Genomic DNA, 19,494 nt, shown 5'->3' with positions numbered 1-19,494 from the left:
CCCCAGCTTGGCTGGCCAGGGAAAGGGATGTCAGGTTCCCATCTACTGCAATGGCTTCTAGTTCAGGGGCACCCGGGGCTGGCTCCATCCCTCTCCTGGCATGGGAAACCAAGAGGCAACCAGAGAAGGCTGCCCCCTGCTGGCCAGAGCGAGCTCCTTGCTGAGGGCTGAACCTCTTCCACTCCCGGCCCCCTAAGCCAAGGGAGTTACCTGGCTCATGCCCCTGGGGGCTTGGGCTGGTCCCAACTCCACCTCCTGGGACCCAGGGCAGGGCCTCTTTGCTGGATCCTCCTGGAGTTGCCCCTTCAGGGCCGGGCGCTTCGAAGGTGCCACCCCCATCTCTGCCCGGAGCCGGTTGATCTCCGTGGCCATGCCGGTGACGAGCTGGGACGGGAACTTGCTCTCGCCCTCCGGGCAGTTCAGCACTAGCTGCTCCTTGAGGAGGGTGACGACTGTCTCCGAGCTCTGCGGCTTCCTGCTCTGGGTGCGCAGGGCCCCCCTGGCCTCCGCCTCATCCTCGCAACCCTCTGACAAAGGGGATCCCCCCAGCCGCTCCTTCAGCTCGGCGGTCTCCAGGCACAGGCTCAGCAGGGCTTTCCTGCAGGGGACATGGGGGCTGCCGTCAGCGTGGGGAACCTGAAACAACCCAACCCCAGAGCAGCTCTCCACCTCTACTCCCCATCCCCAGAGCCCAGAGAGGGCTGGAGACTTCCTCTTGCCCTGTTCTCCCAGGCCATCGATCGCCCTCCATGCTGCCTTGGGAGGGACCCTGGGCAGCTGCATGCCAGGCCAAGCGGCTGGCAGGACTCCTGGCAATATCCAATGCCCCTGCAATGATCATTGCCTGGCCTGCCGTCCCTCTCTCTTTAGGGTGACCAGATGTCCTGATTTTACATAAGAACATAAGAAAGGCCGTATCGGGTCAGACCAAAGGTCCATCTAGCCCAGTATCCTGTCTACCGACAGTGGCCAATGCCAGGTGCCCCAGAGGGAGTGAACCTAACAGGCAATGATCAAGTGATCTCTCTCCTGCCATCCATCTCCATCCTCTGACAGACAGAGGCTAGGGATACCCTTCCTTACCCGTCCTGGCTAATAGCCATTTATGGACTTCACCACCATGAATTTATCCAGTTCTCTTTTAAATTCTGTTATATTCCTAGCCTTCACAACCTTCTCAGGTAAGGAGTTCCACAAGTTGACTGTGCGCTGCGTGAAGAAGAACTTCCTTTTATTTGTTTTAAACCTGCTGCCTATTAATTTCATTTGATGACCCCTAGTTCTTGTATTATGGGAATAAGTAAATAACTTTTCCTTATCCACTTTCTCCACATCACTCATGATTTTATATACCTCTATCATATCCCCCGTTAGTCTCCTCTTTTCCAAGCTGAAGAGTCCTAGCCTCTTTAATCTCTCCTCATATGGGACCCGTTCCAAACCCTTAATCATTTTAGTTGTCCTTTTCTGAACCTTTTCTAGTGCCAGTTTATCTTTTTTGAGATGAGGAGACCACATCTGTACGCAGTATTCGAGATGAGGGCGTACCATTGATTTATATAAGGGCAATAATATATTCTCCGTCTTATTCTCTATCCCCTTTTTAATGATTCCTAACATCCTGTTTGCTTTTTTGACCGCCTCTGCACACTGCGTGTACGTTTTCAGAGAACTATCAACGATGACTCCAAGATCTTTTTCCTGACTTGTTGTAGCTAAATTAGCCCCCATCATATTGTATGTATAGTTGGGGTTATTTTTTCCAATGTGCATTTTTGGGTCTTTTTCTTATATAGGCTCCTATTACCCCCCACCCCCTGTCCCGATTTTTCACATTTGCTGTCTGGCCACCCTATCTCTCTTCACGTCTCTAGTTGGCTCCCCCATCTCCATCACACACAAACCATGGTCCTCCCTTTCTCAGCCTCTCCCCAGCCACCCCATCATCCCAGTCAGCAGCGAACAGTTGCCTCCCAACTCTGCTGTGCCTGGGACGCCAGCCGCCATCGTCCTGTGCTGCCCCTGGCCTGGGAGACGCTCCCCGCCCGACCATCTGCAAAATCCTCCCCAGCCGCTTTCGAACCCTGCCTTCAGGCTCCGCACTGCCGTGACCCCTGCGAAGAGCCGACCAGCCAGGTCAGTGATGAGTGGAGCCCACTGCCCAGTTTTGTCTCTCTGGCTCCTGGTTCTCTCCAATCTGTGTCCAGCTTTTGTCTCCTGATACATAGGTTGGCCACTCCTAGGGGCGGGCACTGACTCTCTCTGTGTCTGGACAGCGCCTAGTGCCATGGGGACCTGGGCCATCACTGAGCTCCCAGGTGCTAGCACAATACAGATAGTAACGTGGGGCACCACGTGGTGGCTGACAGAGAGCAGCTGGAATCCCTCCCCTGGATGCCCCTCAGGCACAGACTCTGGCCCCTCTGCACTTCACTGAGGGCCCCACTCTCCTCCAAGCAGCACAGCTGGCTCCTGGGTGCAAACCGGCCCCTCCCCCTGCCAGCCCACCCTCTGCCCCCACGTGCAATTTGCCACGGGGATGTGCTAGGCAGGAGAGTGAGGCTGCCATGCAGAGGGGTGGCAGCAGCATGGAACCATTTCCCTTCCCCACTGGCAGCCCGGGGTGGAGCACAACCAGGCCGGTGCCCTCTGAGAACTTCTACAGGATCAGGAGGCTGTAATGCAACCTATGGCCTAGGCCCGCAGGCACCGGAAGAGAGATGCATTGTGCAGACATCCACATTGCCCTCTTCTCTACAGCCACAGCCCACTGCCCTGGGCCTTAGCCCATATTGTCCTGCCCACACCCTGTGTCTCCCCTGTCCCCAGGCCCTCCCATTTAATTGTGATTCATCCCCACCTCTCTCCCCAGCTAGCCAGGGCTCTATAGCTGTCAGCTGGACACTGCCAAACCAGACCCCAGGAGTTCTGTGACCCAGGACGCCCTCTGCCAGGCCCCCAGGGAGGTGGGGGTTGTGACCCTTGTGACCCAAGACACCCCCTGCCAGGCCCTTGGGGGTTCTGTGACCCAGGATGCCCTCTGCCAGGCCCCCAGGGGTTCTGTGATCCAAGCCACGCCATGTTTGGAAAAGTTTAGCCCATAGCTAAGTCGGGGGAGGGGGAGGTTTCGCTGACATAGGGGATGTCTACACTGCAGTCAGACACCCATGGCTGGCCCATGCCCGCTGACTCAGGCTAAGGGGCAATTTAATTGCGGTGTAGACGCTCAGGCTGCAGCCCAAGCTCCTAGACCATCCCACCTCGCTGGGTCCTAGAGCCCAGGCCCCAGCTCAAGCCTGAATGTCTATACTGCAATTAAACAGCCCCTTCCGCCCAGCCCCTTCACCTGCATCAGCTGGCACGGGCCAGCCTGGAGTGTCTAATTACAGTGTAGACATCCCCTAGTTAAAGCAGTGAAACCCCTCTAACATGGATGCAGTTATCCAAGGATAAGGGGCTGTTTAGCTTATTTCACTGTGTAAGCACGGGATAACTGAGCTCACGCTGGACAAGAAAAGGGAATTACAGTGAAAGTATAGCTGCCCTAACACTAGCTCAGTGTGAACTACTGAAGGTTATTGGATTTGCTTAGCAGCCAGGAGGGGTGGTGTGACATTATTAATATGAACTGGAACCGTACAGTTCATTGTTGAAACCAAGGTCTTGTAGTCAGTGGTGAGCTGGAGCCGGTTCTCACCGGTTGGCGGGAACTGGTTGTTAAATTTAGAAGCCCGTTTAGAACCGGGACAACCGGTTCTAAAAGGGCTTTTAAATTTAAACAAAATCTCTGGCAGCTCCCTGCCCTGCTCCCGGCCCCAGCTCACCTAGCTCCGCCTCCTCCCCCTCCCCTGCTTCCCGCGAATAAGCAGGACTTCCTGCAGATGAGCTGGGGCAGGGGCGGGGCGCGAGGAGGACTCCAGGCACTGCGCGGCCCAACCCGGCTCTGAGCCAGCCCCAGCCCCAGCCCCAGCCCCGGCCCCAGCCCCGGCCCCGGTCGCGGTCGCGGTCGCGCGGCGCTGCCTGACCGTGGGCCCTGGCCCCAACTCCGGTCGCGCGGCTCCGGCCCGGGGTAAGAGGCCGGGGCCAGGGGGATTGGATAAGGCGGGGACAGGGAGCGGGGGGTGGGGGGTTGGATGGGGCAGAGGTTCTTGGGGGGCGGTCAGGGGATGGGGAAGGGGGGGGTTGGGTAGGCGCCGCGTGGGAGTTCCGGGAGTCTGTCAGGGTGGTGGTGGATGGGGTCGGGGCAGTCAGGGGACAGGGCGAGTTGGGCAGGGGGTGGGGTCCTAGGGGGCAGTTACGGTTGGGGGTCTCAGAAAGGAGTGGTCGGGGGGGTTATGGGTTGCGGTTTCTGAGGGGGGCAGTCGGGGGAAGGACGTGGGTGGGGGTTGTACTCACCAGGCAGTTCCCTACCGGGTCTTCGGTGGCAGGTCCTTCAGCCGCTGGAGCCGTGCCACCGAAGACCCAGTAGGGAACCGGTTCCTAAGATTTTGGCAGCTCATCACTGTTTGTAGTGGCACCAAATCTTGTAGAAAAGGGATCAAATAAGGTGTCTAAGACAAGGTTATGGTTGGCTGGTTAGAATTATGCTATCTGTATGTATGTATCATTTTTGTATTTAAAGTTATAAGTATTGTCTCTATACTGTCTGTATTTCAAATTTGTGCTATGCTTCTGGGTGACACCCCAGACAAGTTGGTGTCAGCTCTGCCTAGCCTGCTTGATGGCCCATTAAGGACCATCAGCTATACAATCGACCCCTTGAGAGAAGGCAGATACACCTTGTGACTCAACAAGGTATGCAGGAACATGCCTATGGACAAAACTCTAAGGTGGTTTTTTTTCTTGCCATGTGCCCGAATGCTTGTCTTTGGAACAAAGAAAGAGAGGCCACATGACAAGAGACTATAAAAGACTGCTGCAGCTCCTCCATCTTGTCTTCAGTCCTGCTTCAGACCTCTGGAGGGACTTTGCTACAAGCTGACGCTTTGAACAAAGGACTGAATGACCCATCCCAGCTGTGGATGTACTCCAGAGACTTGATTTGAACCTTGATTCCATCACTGCTACAAGCCTGAACCAAGAACTTTGCCATTACTGTATGTAATTGATTCCATTTAACCAATTCTAGCTCTCAACTATATCTTTTTCCTTTTATGAATAAACCTTTAGATTTAAGATTCTAAAAGATTGGCAACAGCTTGATTTGTGGGTAAGATCTGATTTGTATATTGACCTGGGTCTGGGGCTTGGTCCTTTGGGATCGGGAGAACCTTTTTTCTTTTATTAGGGCATTGGTTTTCATAACCATTTGTCCCCATAACGAGTGGCACTGGTGGTGATATTGGGAAACTGGAGTGTCTAAAGGAATTGCTTGTGTGACTTGTGGTTAGCCAGTGGGGTAAAACCAAAGTCCTCTCTATCTGGCTGGTTTGGTTTGCCTTAGGGGTGGAAAATCCCAGCCTTAGGCTGTAACTGCCCCGCTTTAAGCAATTTGTCCTGAATTGGCATTCTCAGTTGGGTCCCACCGGAACCAGCATTGTTACAGGTGGGAAGCCTAAAGAAAAGGCTCCTAAGGGGTGTATTGGAAACTGCTTTGGGTGGAACTGGATTAGGAGTTGGAATACTGGATGCTACTAACATAGAGGTATTGGCAAACAAACTGAGTTATGTTACAGCTGAAATACAAGAATCTGGAAATCCCATCAGTGCATCCTTATCAAAATGAGGAATGGGGCAACACTAAGTAGGCCAGTATGGCAACAGCAAGGTGAACAGGATTTATTACTTTTAGCAGGGGCTATGGGAACTGTGATAAATGAAGGTGGGGGGAAGGGTAGGTCCTTTTTATGGACACTCAGCCAGCCAATAGCTATAAAATCCCACTTAGTAGCTGTTCTCTAATTGCTCTACCTGTAAAGGGTTAAAAAGTCTCACTGCTATGCATAGGTAAAAGGAAGTGAGTGGGTACCTGGCCAAAAGAGCCAATGGGAAGGCTAGAACTTTTTAAAATTGAAACAAGACTCCCCTTTTGTCTGGCTGCTGTTGTTCTCGGGGAGAGGCAGACAGGGAGCAGTTATGCTGTGAGAAACTTGGGCCAGGTATGAAAAATCATCAGTATCATACCTAGAAACTATTCATCTAAAACCCCAGATATGTAAGTAGATCAGGAAATGTCTAGGAAGATGTGATTAGGTTTATCCCTTTTATTTCTTTATAGCTTGTGGATTCCTCTGTGCTAACCCCAGGTGCTTTTGTTTTGCTTGTATCCTTTAAGCTGGACCTCAAGAAGCTATCTTGATGCTTTTTCCTCCACACAAGGATTAAGCATCAAGATAGCTTCAAACACCAGGCCTGGCCCACTGCCCTCACAGACACCTCAGGAGTACCATCTGATCTGTGGCCATGGAGACATACCTGGAGGTTTTCAGAATGAAAATGTGTACAGTCCCAATGCTCCTTCCAAGCATATGGACCAGTTAAAGGGATGTGGGCACCCACTTACCGAATCCTGCCTGGTCCATGGAAAGAATGCATCTGGGACTGGGTGATTCACCAAAATATATGAAAAATAAAACCACCTGGTTTACCTAGCCAATTTATAGTTGGTGCCCCTAAAATAACACCCAATATTTGAATTAAATTGAAAAATCAATGAACACTCTGGCCATCGAAACCCCCACAGCTTCAATGCATGCGTAAACTTAAACCAAGGAAAATAGTCACTGTTCATGACAATGTTTGCTGGGAGGGTAAGGGATTGGAAACCCTCTTAACAGAAAAAATAATTTTCCAGGCCAATAACAGCTGTGTGATTGTCAAAGCCCATATCATGCACAACACCCATTTTACCCTCTCCATGGTCGCCAGTAGCCAGATCATTTACTGGCCGGCGAATAAAAAATTTGCAATCAACTCTCAGGTATAAAATGCCCTTTAACTGGACAACCCTGGTACCAGACTGTTTCCAAAATCTGCTTTCATTAATACCCGAGGTCCAAAAAATTTCTAATTTATAGGAACAAATTCATGCCCTTAAAAATATGTATCAAATAGAAAAAGGTGCCTTTCAAACAGCCTATCGACTGTCTTCCTTGTGTACTAGTCGAGACATGCTGTGTGCAGTAACCAAAATTATATACAAACCACACCATGTTGTTGCTATAGGTAAATTAACTATTGTATTGGGATTGTTTGTTTTAAAATTGTGTTTTTGCTATTATTGTTGCAAGGAATATTGCTGTACCTGTAATTTTTCTGCTAAGCCTACTGCGAGGGAGCAGGTGGCCTTAATGCTTGTTAATGAGGTTTATAATAAAAGTTGGGATGAGATAAAAAAAAAAGGAAAAGACAAAAATTAAAGGGCTCATGAATGTAAAAGTTTAGGCCAAGGGTGGCACTGGAAGCGCCAAAGGGGGGAATTGTGGAAAAAAAATAGTCTAAGGCCTAAACTTTGGTCAAGTGAACTGTATGTAGGGTCAGGTGAACTGTATGTGTGGCCTGAAGGAAGAAGAAAAGGGGGGGGGGAAGAGAGTAAAAGGAGAAGGGTAAACAAAAATCATAAAAGCAAAACTAACTGTAGACATTATAAAAGCAGAATTAACCTTTGTAACAAATTATAATTAATAGATGTCAGGTGACAAAGCAAGAAACCACAAAGGGGCAGACTGTAAAAAACAGAAAAGCTTGCTAAGCTATATTCCCTTTTTTGGGGAATGTATTCCAAATATGGCAATAATGTTGATAAGGAAGTATGCATTACTTAATTGTGGTTTTATGCTATATAAGCTATTTAAAAATCTGTAGTCGGGGGGATTGCTAGTTTACTGGTACCCCCCATGCATGCATGAAAATAAAAAGGCCTCAGGCAATTCTAATTCAAACACAACGCGTGGTCATTTTTCCACAACACTTGTAATTGTTTTTTTTTTAAACTTAGCAAAAAGCCTAAGTTGCAGATGTATTTTCTTTCTTTTTGTTTTTAATAAAATTTACCTTTTTTAAGAACAGGATTGGATTGTGTCCCTAAGAGGTTTGTGCATATGTTGTTTAATTAGCTGGTGGCAACAGCTGATTTCCTTTGTTTTCTTTCTCAGCTCTTCCCCAGAGGGTGGGTGGGTGGGTGTGTGTGAGTGTGAGAGAGAGAGAGAAAGTGTGAGAGAGAGAAAGGGCTTGAAAGTACCCCACAGAAAGGAATTCCCAAGTGTGCCTTCCTGGGTTCTCAAAGGGGTTTTGCCCCTGGGTGGTGGCAGCATCTACCAATCCAAGGTCAGAGAAAAGCTGTAACCTTGGGAGTTTAATACAAGCCTGGAGTGGCCAGTATTAATTTTTAGAGTCCTTGCGGGCCCCCACCTTCTGCACTCGAAGTGCTAGATTGGGGAATCAGCCTTGACAGGAACAATTCAAGAAAATGTGTGTGACAATGCGGTTCTGGTGGGATCCAACTGAGAGTGCCAATTCAGGACAAATTGCTAAAACAGGGCAGTTACAGCCCAAGGCTGGGGTTTCTCCACCTCTAAGGCAAACCAAACCAGCCAGACTAAGAGGACTTTGGTTTCACCCCACTGGCTAACCACAAGTCACACAAACAATTTCCTTAGACACTCCAGTTTTCCAGTATCACCACCAGTGCCACTCGTTATGGGGACAAATGGTTATAATATCCCAATATACACAAAAAAAGTTCTCTCGATCCCAAAGGACCAAGCCCCAGACCCAGATCAATATACAACTCAGATCTTTCCCACAAATCACGCTGTTGCCAATCCCTTAGAATCTAAAATCTAAAGGTTTATTCATAAAAGGAAAAAGATAGAGAAAAGAGTTAGAATTGGTTAAATGGAATCAATTACATACAGTAATGGCAAAGTTCTTGGTTCAGGCTTGTAGCAGTGAATAAACTGCAGGTTCAAATCAAGTCTCTGGAGTACATCCCCAGCTGGGATGGGTCCTCAGTCCTTTGTTCAGAGCTTCAGTTTGTAGCAAAGTCCCTCCAGAGGTAAGAAGCAGGATTGAAGACAAAATGGAGATGAGGCATCAGCCTTATATAGTCTTTTCCAGGTGTAAGAACACCTCTTTGTTCTTACTGTGGAAAATTACAGCAAAATGGAGCCTGGAGTCACATAGGCCAGTCCCTGCATACTTTGCTGAGTCTGAAGGCATATTTGCCTTCTCTCAATGGGTCCATTGTATAGCTGATGGTCCTTAATGGGCCATCAAGCAGGCTAGGCAGAGCTAATCTCAGCTTGTCTGGGATGTCACCCAGAAGCATAGCATAAGTTTGCCATACAGACAGTATAGAGCCAATATTCATAACTTCAACTACAAAACTGATACACACATATAGACAGCATAATCATAACCAGTAAACCATAACCTTGTCTTAGACACCCCATTTGATCACCTTTATACAAGATTTGGGTGCCACTACAGGACCTTGGTTGCAACAATGATCTATATGGTCCAAGTTTATGTCAATAACGTCACAATGTGTCCTTAGCATTAGCCTGTAACAGGTCCAAGAAATAAGTCAGCAATTGGTCATCCAAATGATTCGGGAAGGTATGCAAAGAAATTTGCTTTTGGAAATAAAAAAAATTGTTGTTAGAAAAATGTTTCAGGATGGGAGAGACAATTAATGGCACGGTGCAAATTGGTAAACTTTATACTGAATAAAGACCAAATGGTTCTACGAGCATATGTAGTAAAAGAACATCCCTGTCTAACTATTGATATATATCCAGTGGTACCTCTGGGAATCCAGCTAACAAAAAAATTTGTTTATGTATTCTGCTGATGATCATTCCTGGGCATATAAAGAACATCAGCAATGGAAAACCATTGACATGTTTCAGCGTGTGGCCCATGAAAATTTGGGATGTGTGTGTGAGGATCAAAATTTACAAAAGAAGAGATAAATGTTTTTATGCTCAAACCTAAGGGACCCAAAGATGTATGTTATATATATTTACTGAACAAAAGTCAGCTATTATATATATGCAGGAAGGGGATGTGTTTGTGTCAGGAATCACTGTCCAATGGTAGTAGAATATTATAAGGAATTGTTTTTTATGATTTATTTAGTTAATAGATGTTTTTGCAATATTACAAAAATTATAAGTTGCGATTTTTAATACTATGTTCCCTTATGGACTGTAAACTACTTAAAGTTTAAACCACAGTTGTATCACAATGCAACGCCTGTAACCTTGGGCATAAATAAGACCATGATAAGGAAATTGTTGGCCCATCCTATGTTATATTCATATTTACAATATGTTGCACAGACAGGAAAGCAAATACGTATTGACATACCATATGATAATACAAAAATCATTTGTGCTGAAAACTATTGCAAATGCAGGAGATCACTCTTGGTGGGAAATGCTATTAGGGTGGTCGCCTTCTGCAACTGGTATGCTAAATATAGTGGTTCACCCCATTGTGGTGATCATTGGAATCCAATTGGCTCTAATAGTGAGCATAATAGCTTTGTCTTGCTGGATGAAGAGAACTGTTCAGAGAATACAGGAAGCTGGCATTCAAAGTCAAATAAGGCCCTTGTTAATTATACCCAGGAGGCAAGCTCAAGCTCAACAGGTCTGAGTATTGGACTCCTGTAATAGTAATGACGGCTTTGGTAAAAGTGTCATTAAGGAGAGGATTGTAAGGCCTGAGGCCTTTTTCTACAGTAAGCAGCAGCATTAGGAGAGCAGCAGCCATAAGCTAAGAAGCAGAGTCACATCCTCACATAAAGGGCTGTTAAGGAGGCTCCTGTCCTAATAGTACCAACCATCACCAGATAAAGAAACAGATCTTAAGAAAACTTTGTTTGATGCATTCTGTCTGTCAAGGAATCACTTATCAACAGCCGTGATTGTGACATCTCTATTTCTTTATTGTTTGCCTTTACAGTCCCCACTTCTCTACTGTTTATCTGTAGGGTCTCTGTCTGGTTCTTTGATTGTTTCTGTCTGTTGCATAACTAATTTTGCAAGATTTAAATCAACTAAGTGGTGGGGTCTGATTGGGTAAAGAACTGTTTTGTAATGGGCTCGGATGGGTGAAAAACACTGTTTTGTAGGACTTTAGTTTAAAATGATTGGTTAAGGAAGAGCTAAGCAGGACTCAAATGTAACTATATAAACTGGGGTCCAAACAGAAGTTCTCTGGAACCTAACCCCAGGACACAGCCCAAGATCAGAGCTGCCAGACTCCACATTCTACCAATCATACCGTGCAGAAGCTGGAGTCCCCGGATGACCTGATCCTGACTGGCCACCAGGAAAAGTGTGTCTGCCTTATTAGGAGTGGTGAGCATGTATGCTTAGCGTGTGCAGTCTGTTTTGGAGACTGTTAATAAATAGAAGTTAAGGCTATTACTGTGTAAGGCTTTTTCACTGGCAAAAGGCCCCACAAACCCACAGAAGATTATGCCCTGAGCCCTAGGAACTGGTTATGGGCAGGTGCCTTTCGACCGGAGCCGTAGGAACTGAGTACGGGTGGGGGTGCCTAAATTAACCGGGTTATGCCTTGAGCCCACAGAAGGGTAACGGTGAAGTGCCCTAAAGAGTCTGTGCTCCCTCCTTGCCCTGCAGCCTGATACCCTCACACGATCTCATGACCCCAGGCTCTCATGCCCGAATTGCATCGGCCTGTCCTACCTGATGGGAGAGAGAGACGAGAAGCCGGCTTCCTCCATCAGAGTCTTCAGTTCCCACAGTTCCCCTTCCACCTTCGCCTTCTGCTCCAGGAGCTGCTGGTTCTTGGCTCTGATGTGGAGTAGCTCTGCCTGCAGGCTGCTGTTCCTCTCCAGGTGATCCAGGGTGAGGAGATCAGGCTGTGCTGCCTTAGCCACCAGGCTGTTCACAGAGAGCCCTTGACTGGTCTGGAGGGGAAGCGTGGAGCCATAGGAGAGGTTATTGCTAAGGGCTAATGTGCAATGGTCACTGAGCTGCCTGGGGCAGGGCTGGAGGGTGCCCAGGGAGGCCTTTAAAGTACCAACCCTGCAAGCTGCACCCAAAGGCCTTTGGTTCTTGCTGGATTTCTTCACCAGGCACCAGGCCCCGGTTCTCAGCTGGTCAAAGCAGCCAACCTGACTCCCAGCTGTTTAGCAATGAGCAAATCTCAGGTCAGCTGTACAGCTCCAAGGCAATCTGCCCTGGGTCCTTCCAGGAACTCCCCTGGCCACCCCACTCTGGCCGAACTCCGGCAGCACCTCAGCAGAGTGGTGCATCTCGTGGACTCACCTGCTGGCTCGCAGTGCCGGGCGGCGCCTCCCCCTCGATGCTGTCAGGGCTGCCGTCCTCGGTGTCCTCCCGTCCAGGCTGACCTAGCAGAGACATCAGGCCATGAAGCACTCAGAGCAAGAACAACCCAGGCTCTTCCAGCCTCATCAGATTTCCCACTGGCCCAGCCACTCTGCAGGCGCCCAGTGTGGGGAATGCCGCCAAGACCCCACAGTGGCTAGAAACAAAGGACTGAGCCAGGCCAGCTGCTCCCACCCTGGGGCATGGCACCACTCCCTCCCTGCGCCAGGCACCCCCATAGGGCTCTGAAGGCCAGTCCCTGTCCCTGTCCCTGTGAGCCAGTGTCCCACTGGGAAAGCCCTCACAGCTGGGGCTGCACACGCTGCAGGGAAGTCTACCTGCACTCCCCGAACGGCCTCTGGGCCTGGAGCAGCAGTAAGTGAGGCTGACCCAGCCCTGCCCAGGAAAATACCCACCCCAGCAATCCGTGCCCCATGATGCCCTCTGACACAGCCAGTGACCGGCAAGCTAGGCCCAGTTCCCGGCTTCCCAGAGACTCAGAGCCATGGGCCTTTCTGCAGAAGATGCCCTGTGCACATTCCTGCCCTTTCCCAGCAAGCAAAAGCTGCATGCACCCCAATTCCCCCCCCACACACACACACACAATGCCATGCATGAGGCCCATTCCCGCCCAGCTCCCTGCAGTTCCCCCATGCCTGGATGGCCTCTCCTTGCTGCAGGAAGCCTGAGAGGGAAGGCACGCAGCTCCCAAGCTGGGTTCCCTGTAAGCTGCATGGTCACGACACCACACAGCAGCCTATTTTGCGCCATGCAGGCACTCAGGGAACCCACCCGGGGACCCACTATGGCTGGGGGAGGGGCACCCTTCCCCTGGTCCCAACCTAGCCCGACCCCCAACCTGCCATGGCTGGGGCAGCCCACCAGCCCCAACTATGCCACAGCCTGGACCTGCCGCAGCTGGTGCCCTCCTACCCTGGCCCGAACGCGGCTGGGGTGGCACGGCACGGATCCAGCCGCAGCCACGGCGGCGTGTTGCAGCCCGGATCCAACTGCGGCTGGGGCAGCGCAATGCGAACCTAGGCAGCCGTGCCCAGATCCAGCCGCGACAGCCCAGCCTGGACCTGTCGCAGGGCACCCCTCCCTGAATGTAGCCCTGGCTGGACCTGCGGGAGTTGGGGGGGGGTGCCTATTCTGCACCCCAGTCCCGAAGCTACCACAGCGGGGAGAGGTGCCTCTCCCCCTGCCAGCCCAGGTGCAGTTGCGGGGAGTCCTCTCTCCCAGCTGTAGCCCCAGAGCACCCTCCCGCACCTCAAACTCCTCATCCCTGCCCCACCCCAGAGCTGGCACCCCCAGCCGGAGCCTTCACCCCCTGCACCCCAACCCTCTGCCCCAGCCCTCACCCCAGCTGGAGCCCTCACACCCCTGCACCCAACCCTCTGCCCCAGCCCTGAGCCCCTCCCACACTCTGAACCCCTCGGCCTCACCCCCACCACATTCATTCTGTTATGTGCACCGATATGAAGGTGAGGTGTCACACATCACCTCCATATTGGTGCACGTAACAAAATTCATTCCGCACATGGGTGGGAAAAATTAGAGGGAACACTGCTCCCAAGGCCCCGGGGGGGGGAGGGGGGACTTGACAGGCAAGGACTCCAGTGTAGCACGTGCTGCGGACCCAGGGACACTGCACAACCTAGTTACTGTGCAACAACAAGTAGAATAAATCTGCAGACACCACCGATCAGCCAAAAGGGGTCTGGTCCAAAAGGGAGAGGGGAAGTGATGAATAGGGGACCCAATGGAACCCCAACCAAATGACCTTTGCAATAACCCTCTGGGTCAGGACTGGAGCTGTCAGGTGCTACTGCAGTACTGATGGATTATAATAATTGTGTTACAAGCTCTCTGCTCCCTGATACCCTCACCCCTGACAGCTCACCGCACAGCCAAGGGCTTCTCTCAGCCTCTGAGCACTCTTCTGCCCAACAGGGCCAAGCCTCACAACCACCAAGGCGCCACCAGACTCTGCTCTGCCTGTCAATTGTGGTTCCTGACACCGGCTGCCTAGAGCTTGGCAAGATCCATCAGGACAGGAAGGGAAAAGCCAGGAACTAACGAGTCACCGGCTGATCCCAGGGCTGCAAAGAGCCCAGCAACAGGCCATTGCTGGGAGTGAACATCTTAGGGAGGTTTGGAGTCAGCCGCAGGAAATAGCAGCATTGGGCCTGAGCCTCAACCGGTGCAAATCAGCACGACTCCACTGCCTTTGATCAACACCGACTCCCACATGCCGTGGACCTGGCTCCACCTGCTCCAATATCAGCAGCAAAGAGGGAGGTTACAGGACAGAGTGAACCTTACAGGAAGCCATCCTCAAACACCAGCCATGGCTGTCTAGTGACCCCAGCAGATACCCAAACACCTAAGCATCAGTGCTGCATACTGTCAATCGCTCCCAGGCCGGATCACCCATGTTTAGCGCCAACAGCCCTGAGGGCAGAGCACTGGAGGGGAGTGCTATCCTGGCCATGCGGCGGCAGGGCTCTCCTCCCTCCACAGGCTGGCAGGGCAAAGTGCTGGCAACAGAGCTTGGTATGGTTGCTCTGCTTTAGTCCTGTTGGCTCAGCCAGAGCCAGGCTGCCTCTGGCCTATCCCAGGATCACAGCAACCCCAGCTTCTGGGGTATCACTGCCGGGGGGCAGGATCCTCAGCCTCCCCCAGTCCCTGACTGTTTCTCAAGTTACAAGGTGGGGAGCCCCAGTTTCTTGTATTGAAGGCTCTCACTCACCAGGGCTCCCTCCCAGCTGCTCCTGGGATCCTTGCTTTTGGAGAGGGGGAGTGCAGATGCTCCAAGGTTGGCTGGAGATGGTTGTGCTCCTCACCCACCTGCCCTTCCTAGCCCCTCCTACCCACCCAGCAGAGTCCCCGGCTTCTCAGGGGGTCGCACCCAAGAGCTGTTCCAGGGGCCGAACACACAGGGTAGTCCCCAGGCTCTGACCCCCTCCGCCCCACTGCCCGCCCTGGCTCTCAGCATGGGTGCGGGGAGGTGGCCTCAGATTCTCCTATGGATCGTGCGGAGAGTGAAACATCCACTTCCAGTTCCAGAACCGGGAGGTCAGACACGAGGCAGTGCCCAGCCCCGCACCACAGAGGGTGCTGAGGGAGACCCCCTGGTCTGTCCCACAAGGAGGGTCCAGGGCTTTATCTGAGCCTAGTTGGGGGATATGTTAATGGGAGAGGAGACCCTGCAGCCTGGGCGAAGGTTGACTGCCCTGCCCTCTGCGCGTGAAGCACTGTGGCTATGGGGCGGGGCCTGTTGGCCACCAGGGCAGAGCCACCCTCAGTTGCTGGAGCAGGGTGGGATGCAGTTACCTCTGCTGACCACGGCATGCCAAGCGCTCTCCAGCCCTTCCCACTTCCACAGGACCAGAGCTGGCCAGTGGGCTGCCAAGTCTGGGATCCACCCTCTGCCATTAAAGCAATACCGGGGATTTCAGGGGAAGGCAACGCCTCTCACATAGCACCTGGCTAATTGTCAGTGCCACACATGGTGAAAACTGCTGCCTGGCCTCGGCAGAAGAAAAACTGATGCCCTGAAGCATTAGATTTGATTACATTTATTTTTGCTCCTTGTCCATAAACTCAGATTCTAGACTCTGACCTACAGGCAGTGAATTCAGAAACTGTGTGAAGAGAGCTTTTCTTTGCTCTGAATGTAACGCCATTTAAGCAGGAAAACTCCCTGGTTCTTGCAATGTGAGGCAGAATGAGCAGAGGGACCAGTCGAGCTTCTAAACTTCCCTTCATGAGGTTCAGTATCTCAATCGAGTCTCCTCCAAGCCTCCCTTTTCTCCCCACCGAGTCTTTGAAGCCCATCTTGGGACAGGCACCATTTCAGTTAATTTTTTCTTACAATTCTATCAAAGCTGAGCCCAGTTCTGCCCCTCTTTCAAGGTACTCATGCATCCTAGCTAACTGTACACCGGCCAGGTTCTCTCTGGAGCCACCTCCAATAGCTTCTCCATCGCTATCCTCAGAGGAGCCCACCAATTCAGAGACCATGAATAGAGCTGAAAAATTCAGTCTATTGCCAGGCACTTCCCTTCTGCCTTCTAGTGTCATTAGCAAACTCCCCCAACTCAAAAGCTCTGCTCCCTTCTCCAATCAGTCTATTTCAATGGCTTGCGTTCCTTTGCTCCCACTAGAGTTACGGTTGCAAAAGGTTCCACAGATCTTCCTGTTTTCACGTGCCCAGAACTTTCTGCAGCAGCCATTCTCCACGCTGATGGAGAAATCCTGGCTCCGCTGAACTCAAAACTTACTTCAACAGCATCAAGATTGCATTGCACCATTAGTCTCGGCACTGGGCTATCCTCTCCCCCGTTTTTTAATATGGGCAGAACCCCTTAGGGAGTTTTTCCATATACGAGTGTAAGTAAAATACACTTTTTGGACTTCAAGGCAAACATAAGAACAGCCATAGCGGCTCAGACCAGAGATCCATCTAGCCCAGTATCCTGTCTTCCAACGCTGCCCAGTGCCAGATGCTACTGAGGGAGTGAACAGAACAGGGCAATTTATCGAGTGATCCATGCCCAGTCATCCAGTCCCAGCTTCCGGCAGACAGGTTTAGGGATTATTTAGGGAAAATTTGGAAGGCTCTTGTTTGAAGCAGGGCTTTAGCAGCCAGTGCTGAGCACTGTCCGGTTGAGGATGGACTTGCCATGTATTCTGGATAGGCCAAATATTTCACAGACCGCCTATATTTACAAATGGTAAAGAGGCTTTATTACAAAATACTCAATGCTATTTTTATCCTTCCATGCTAAGGTGCTTGACTCAGGCCTGCTGCCCTCTGCATTAACCAGCCTATATACTTCGTGTTTGGAGGGGTCCATCCACAGCAGGACAGACCCCCAGGAAGGGGCGTGCCAGTGAGTTTAAGCTGTCTCCCCCGAGGTCTGATTTACGCAGTCTCTCTCAGCTGGCTGTGGGCTGCTGTGCAGCTCAAACTTGCCTGAGCTCGGAGCATTCTGACCACCACACCCCCTCTTGCTCTTCGCATACCCCTAGGCTAGGGGATGAGAGGGGACAGCAAAGGTCCATACACTGGCCCTGCACTGGGGGAATCCCCTGGGGGCTTCCCCCCCACACCTTCAGACCCCCATGTTCCACTAGAGTGGCACATAGGAACCGTAGCAGCCAGGGGCCTGAACCTGTCCCAGGATTCCTGCTGCTGTCTAAGTGGAGCCATGAGGGACCATCTCCTCTCTGTTCCATCACAGTCATATAGGCAGCGCCAATTCTCACTGGTGCTTCCCAGCCATCTCAGATACAAACCTGTCTGTCTGCCCACTCGAGTCCCCCACTCTTTTTTGGCATTACCCTTTCCCCATAGCTCACTCCCATGAAATAGGCGGGTCTCTGGTTAGTTTGCCCAAGATGCATTGGAACGGCATTCTCCAGATCAAGTCTTTGTTTAAAATGGCCTGTGTGCCATTCTAACAGCTCTAACAGCAGCTGATTTGCACATGGCCTGCCAGTACAGTACCACTGCAAATTTCAGGGTCATTTCCTGCTAGTCCAGCTCATTCATAAAACCAGCCCTAACATTGATCCCTGCAGCACCCTACTAGAAACCACCTCCCAGCCCCAGCAGCTGCCGTTTCTACCTTTTGCTTCTCTCCGTGCTAGGGTCCAACTCATGCCAGCTACTAGTTTAGACGTGGTTGTTAGCAGCAGGACTCTGCTGCAGTTTCTTTGAGCAGTGAGAACTCTCTCTCCCCCTCTCATACCCATGTAAGTACAGCCTGTTGCAGTCTACCTGGGGTATTGGATGTCTCGAAATAAAGCACTATACCGGCATTCTGAGGATTCATTGCTTGAAATCCCCCCGCTGCTTATTGCTCTTGGTTCCAATAACCCTTCCATCTTTACAGATCTTTTTCCTCTTAATATCTGGTCCAACATTTTCCTAGGGAAAGAAGCTGAACTTACCAGCTGGTAATTAGCAGGGCTGCTCTCCTTTTCCTGACTTGAAGATTGGATCCATACTGGCTTTTCCCCATGCTTGTTCAAAGAGTTAGCCGTGATTCAGTAAACTTGTTAATTGGCCTATTAGTCTAGGATGCAGGTGACTTGGACTCACTGGCATATTCTGCATAGCATTCCCTCTCTGCTCTGCAGAGATCACTAATTATCAGAAGGGTTTCCTTTACCGCCTAATGGGCCAAAAAAGTTTACATAGTGAGATTTTAAAAAGCAGCTTCCTAGCCTCAACATTTTCAATACTCTTAATTTATTTGCTCCCCTAGCGTATTAGCAAAGCCCTCTTTTGGCTAGCCTGGCGTTGCTCTGCCCCTCTGCAAGCCGTGAACAAGCCCCGCCCAGAGTCTCTTTGAACTTCACATCCTGGAGCAGCCCTTTGCAAAGCTGCGGCAGCGCGTCATGTTCCTTGCACCCTCCTGCATGGGGTAGAGCATCGTTTGCACTCGGCGCGAGCTCTGCCAGGTTCCCCTTCAGCATAGGTAGGTTACGACTCCTGCCATTGTGCTGGGCTTGCTAGATGCTGCAGTTTCCCCATGTTTGCTCTCCTGCCCGGCCGCACTCAGGGAGCCTGATCCTCCCCAGGACCCTCCTCCAGCCAAACCTGCGAGAAAGAACCTCTCACCATTCCCCTCACTGCTCCATCAGGTGGTGGGGCTCCCTCTGTGGGATGAGTCAGCTGGGTGTCTCCCACCTCCGCAGATCCCACATGATCCACTGGGAGCCCTGTCCCTAGGTGAATGGCTCTGAGGCAGCTGTATTATCAGGGTCTCTCGAGTAATTTCCTCTGGGACAGAGGGGAAAGCCCAGACAACTAAATCAGCTTTATGAGCCTTCGGCACCTCCACAGCACCCACGAGTCAGGCCCATCGCTTTTACTGGCTTTCCTGTGCTTCCGCAAACTCTCTGCACCTCTGCTACAGTGTCTTAAGCTAGCCTCCCGCAGAGCTTATCACCTGTCTGGCAGGCACCAATATGGGGGTCTAAAAAGCAGGCAGACAAGGTATCAAATTGCTTTGCAAAACCTTGCCCTCTGAGATTGCACTTGTAGCACCTAACACAAGAGGACTTAGAGCAGTAGCAGCAAAAGGCCTGTTCTGCTCCCATCAGTGTCAAAGGCAGCAAGAGCAGGCCCAGTTTTGTGATTTCCCTCATCTCTTAACATATTCGGACCCTTGAA

The 19,494-nt window shown here is 50.9% G+C and overlaps 1 protein-coding gene across 11 annotated transcripts in view; it reads right to left on the bottom strand.

Annotated features, from left to right (window-relative positions):
• LOC117881392 (myomegalin-like) overlaps positions 1–19,494 on the bottom strand; it is a 162,662-nt gene that overhangs the window by 36,893 nt on the left and 106,275 nt on the right. For 10 of the 11 annotated variants that reach the window (XM_034778579.1, XM_034778581.1, XM_034778582.1 and 7 more), the window contains 3 exons: positions 12,246–12,328; positions 11,661–11,884; positions 211–598 (listed from right to left, as the gene is read on the bottom strand). In XM_034778579.1, the coding sequence (XP_034634470.1) occupies positions 211–598; positions 11,661–11,884; positions 12,246–12,328 (695 nt within the window). Of the gene's footprint in view, positions 1–210; positions 599–9,414; positions 9,576–11,660; positions 11,885–12,245; positions 12,329–19,494 lie in introns of those variants that run through there. The other variant, XM_034778585.1, reaches the window with a different exon arrangement.

This window comes from Trachemys scripta, chromosome 8, assembly GCF_013100865.1.
Source record: "Trachemys scripta elegans isolate TJP31775 chromosome 8, CAS_Tse_1.0, whole genome shotgun sequence".
NCBI lineage: Eukaryota > Metazoa > Chordata > Testudines > Emydidae > Trachemys > Trachemys scripta.
This window is presented reverse-complemented; position numbering and strand designations above follow the sequence as displayed.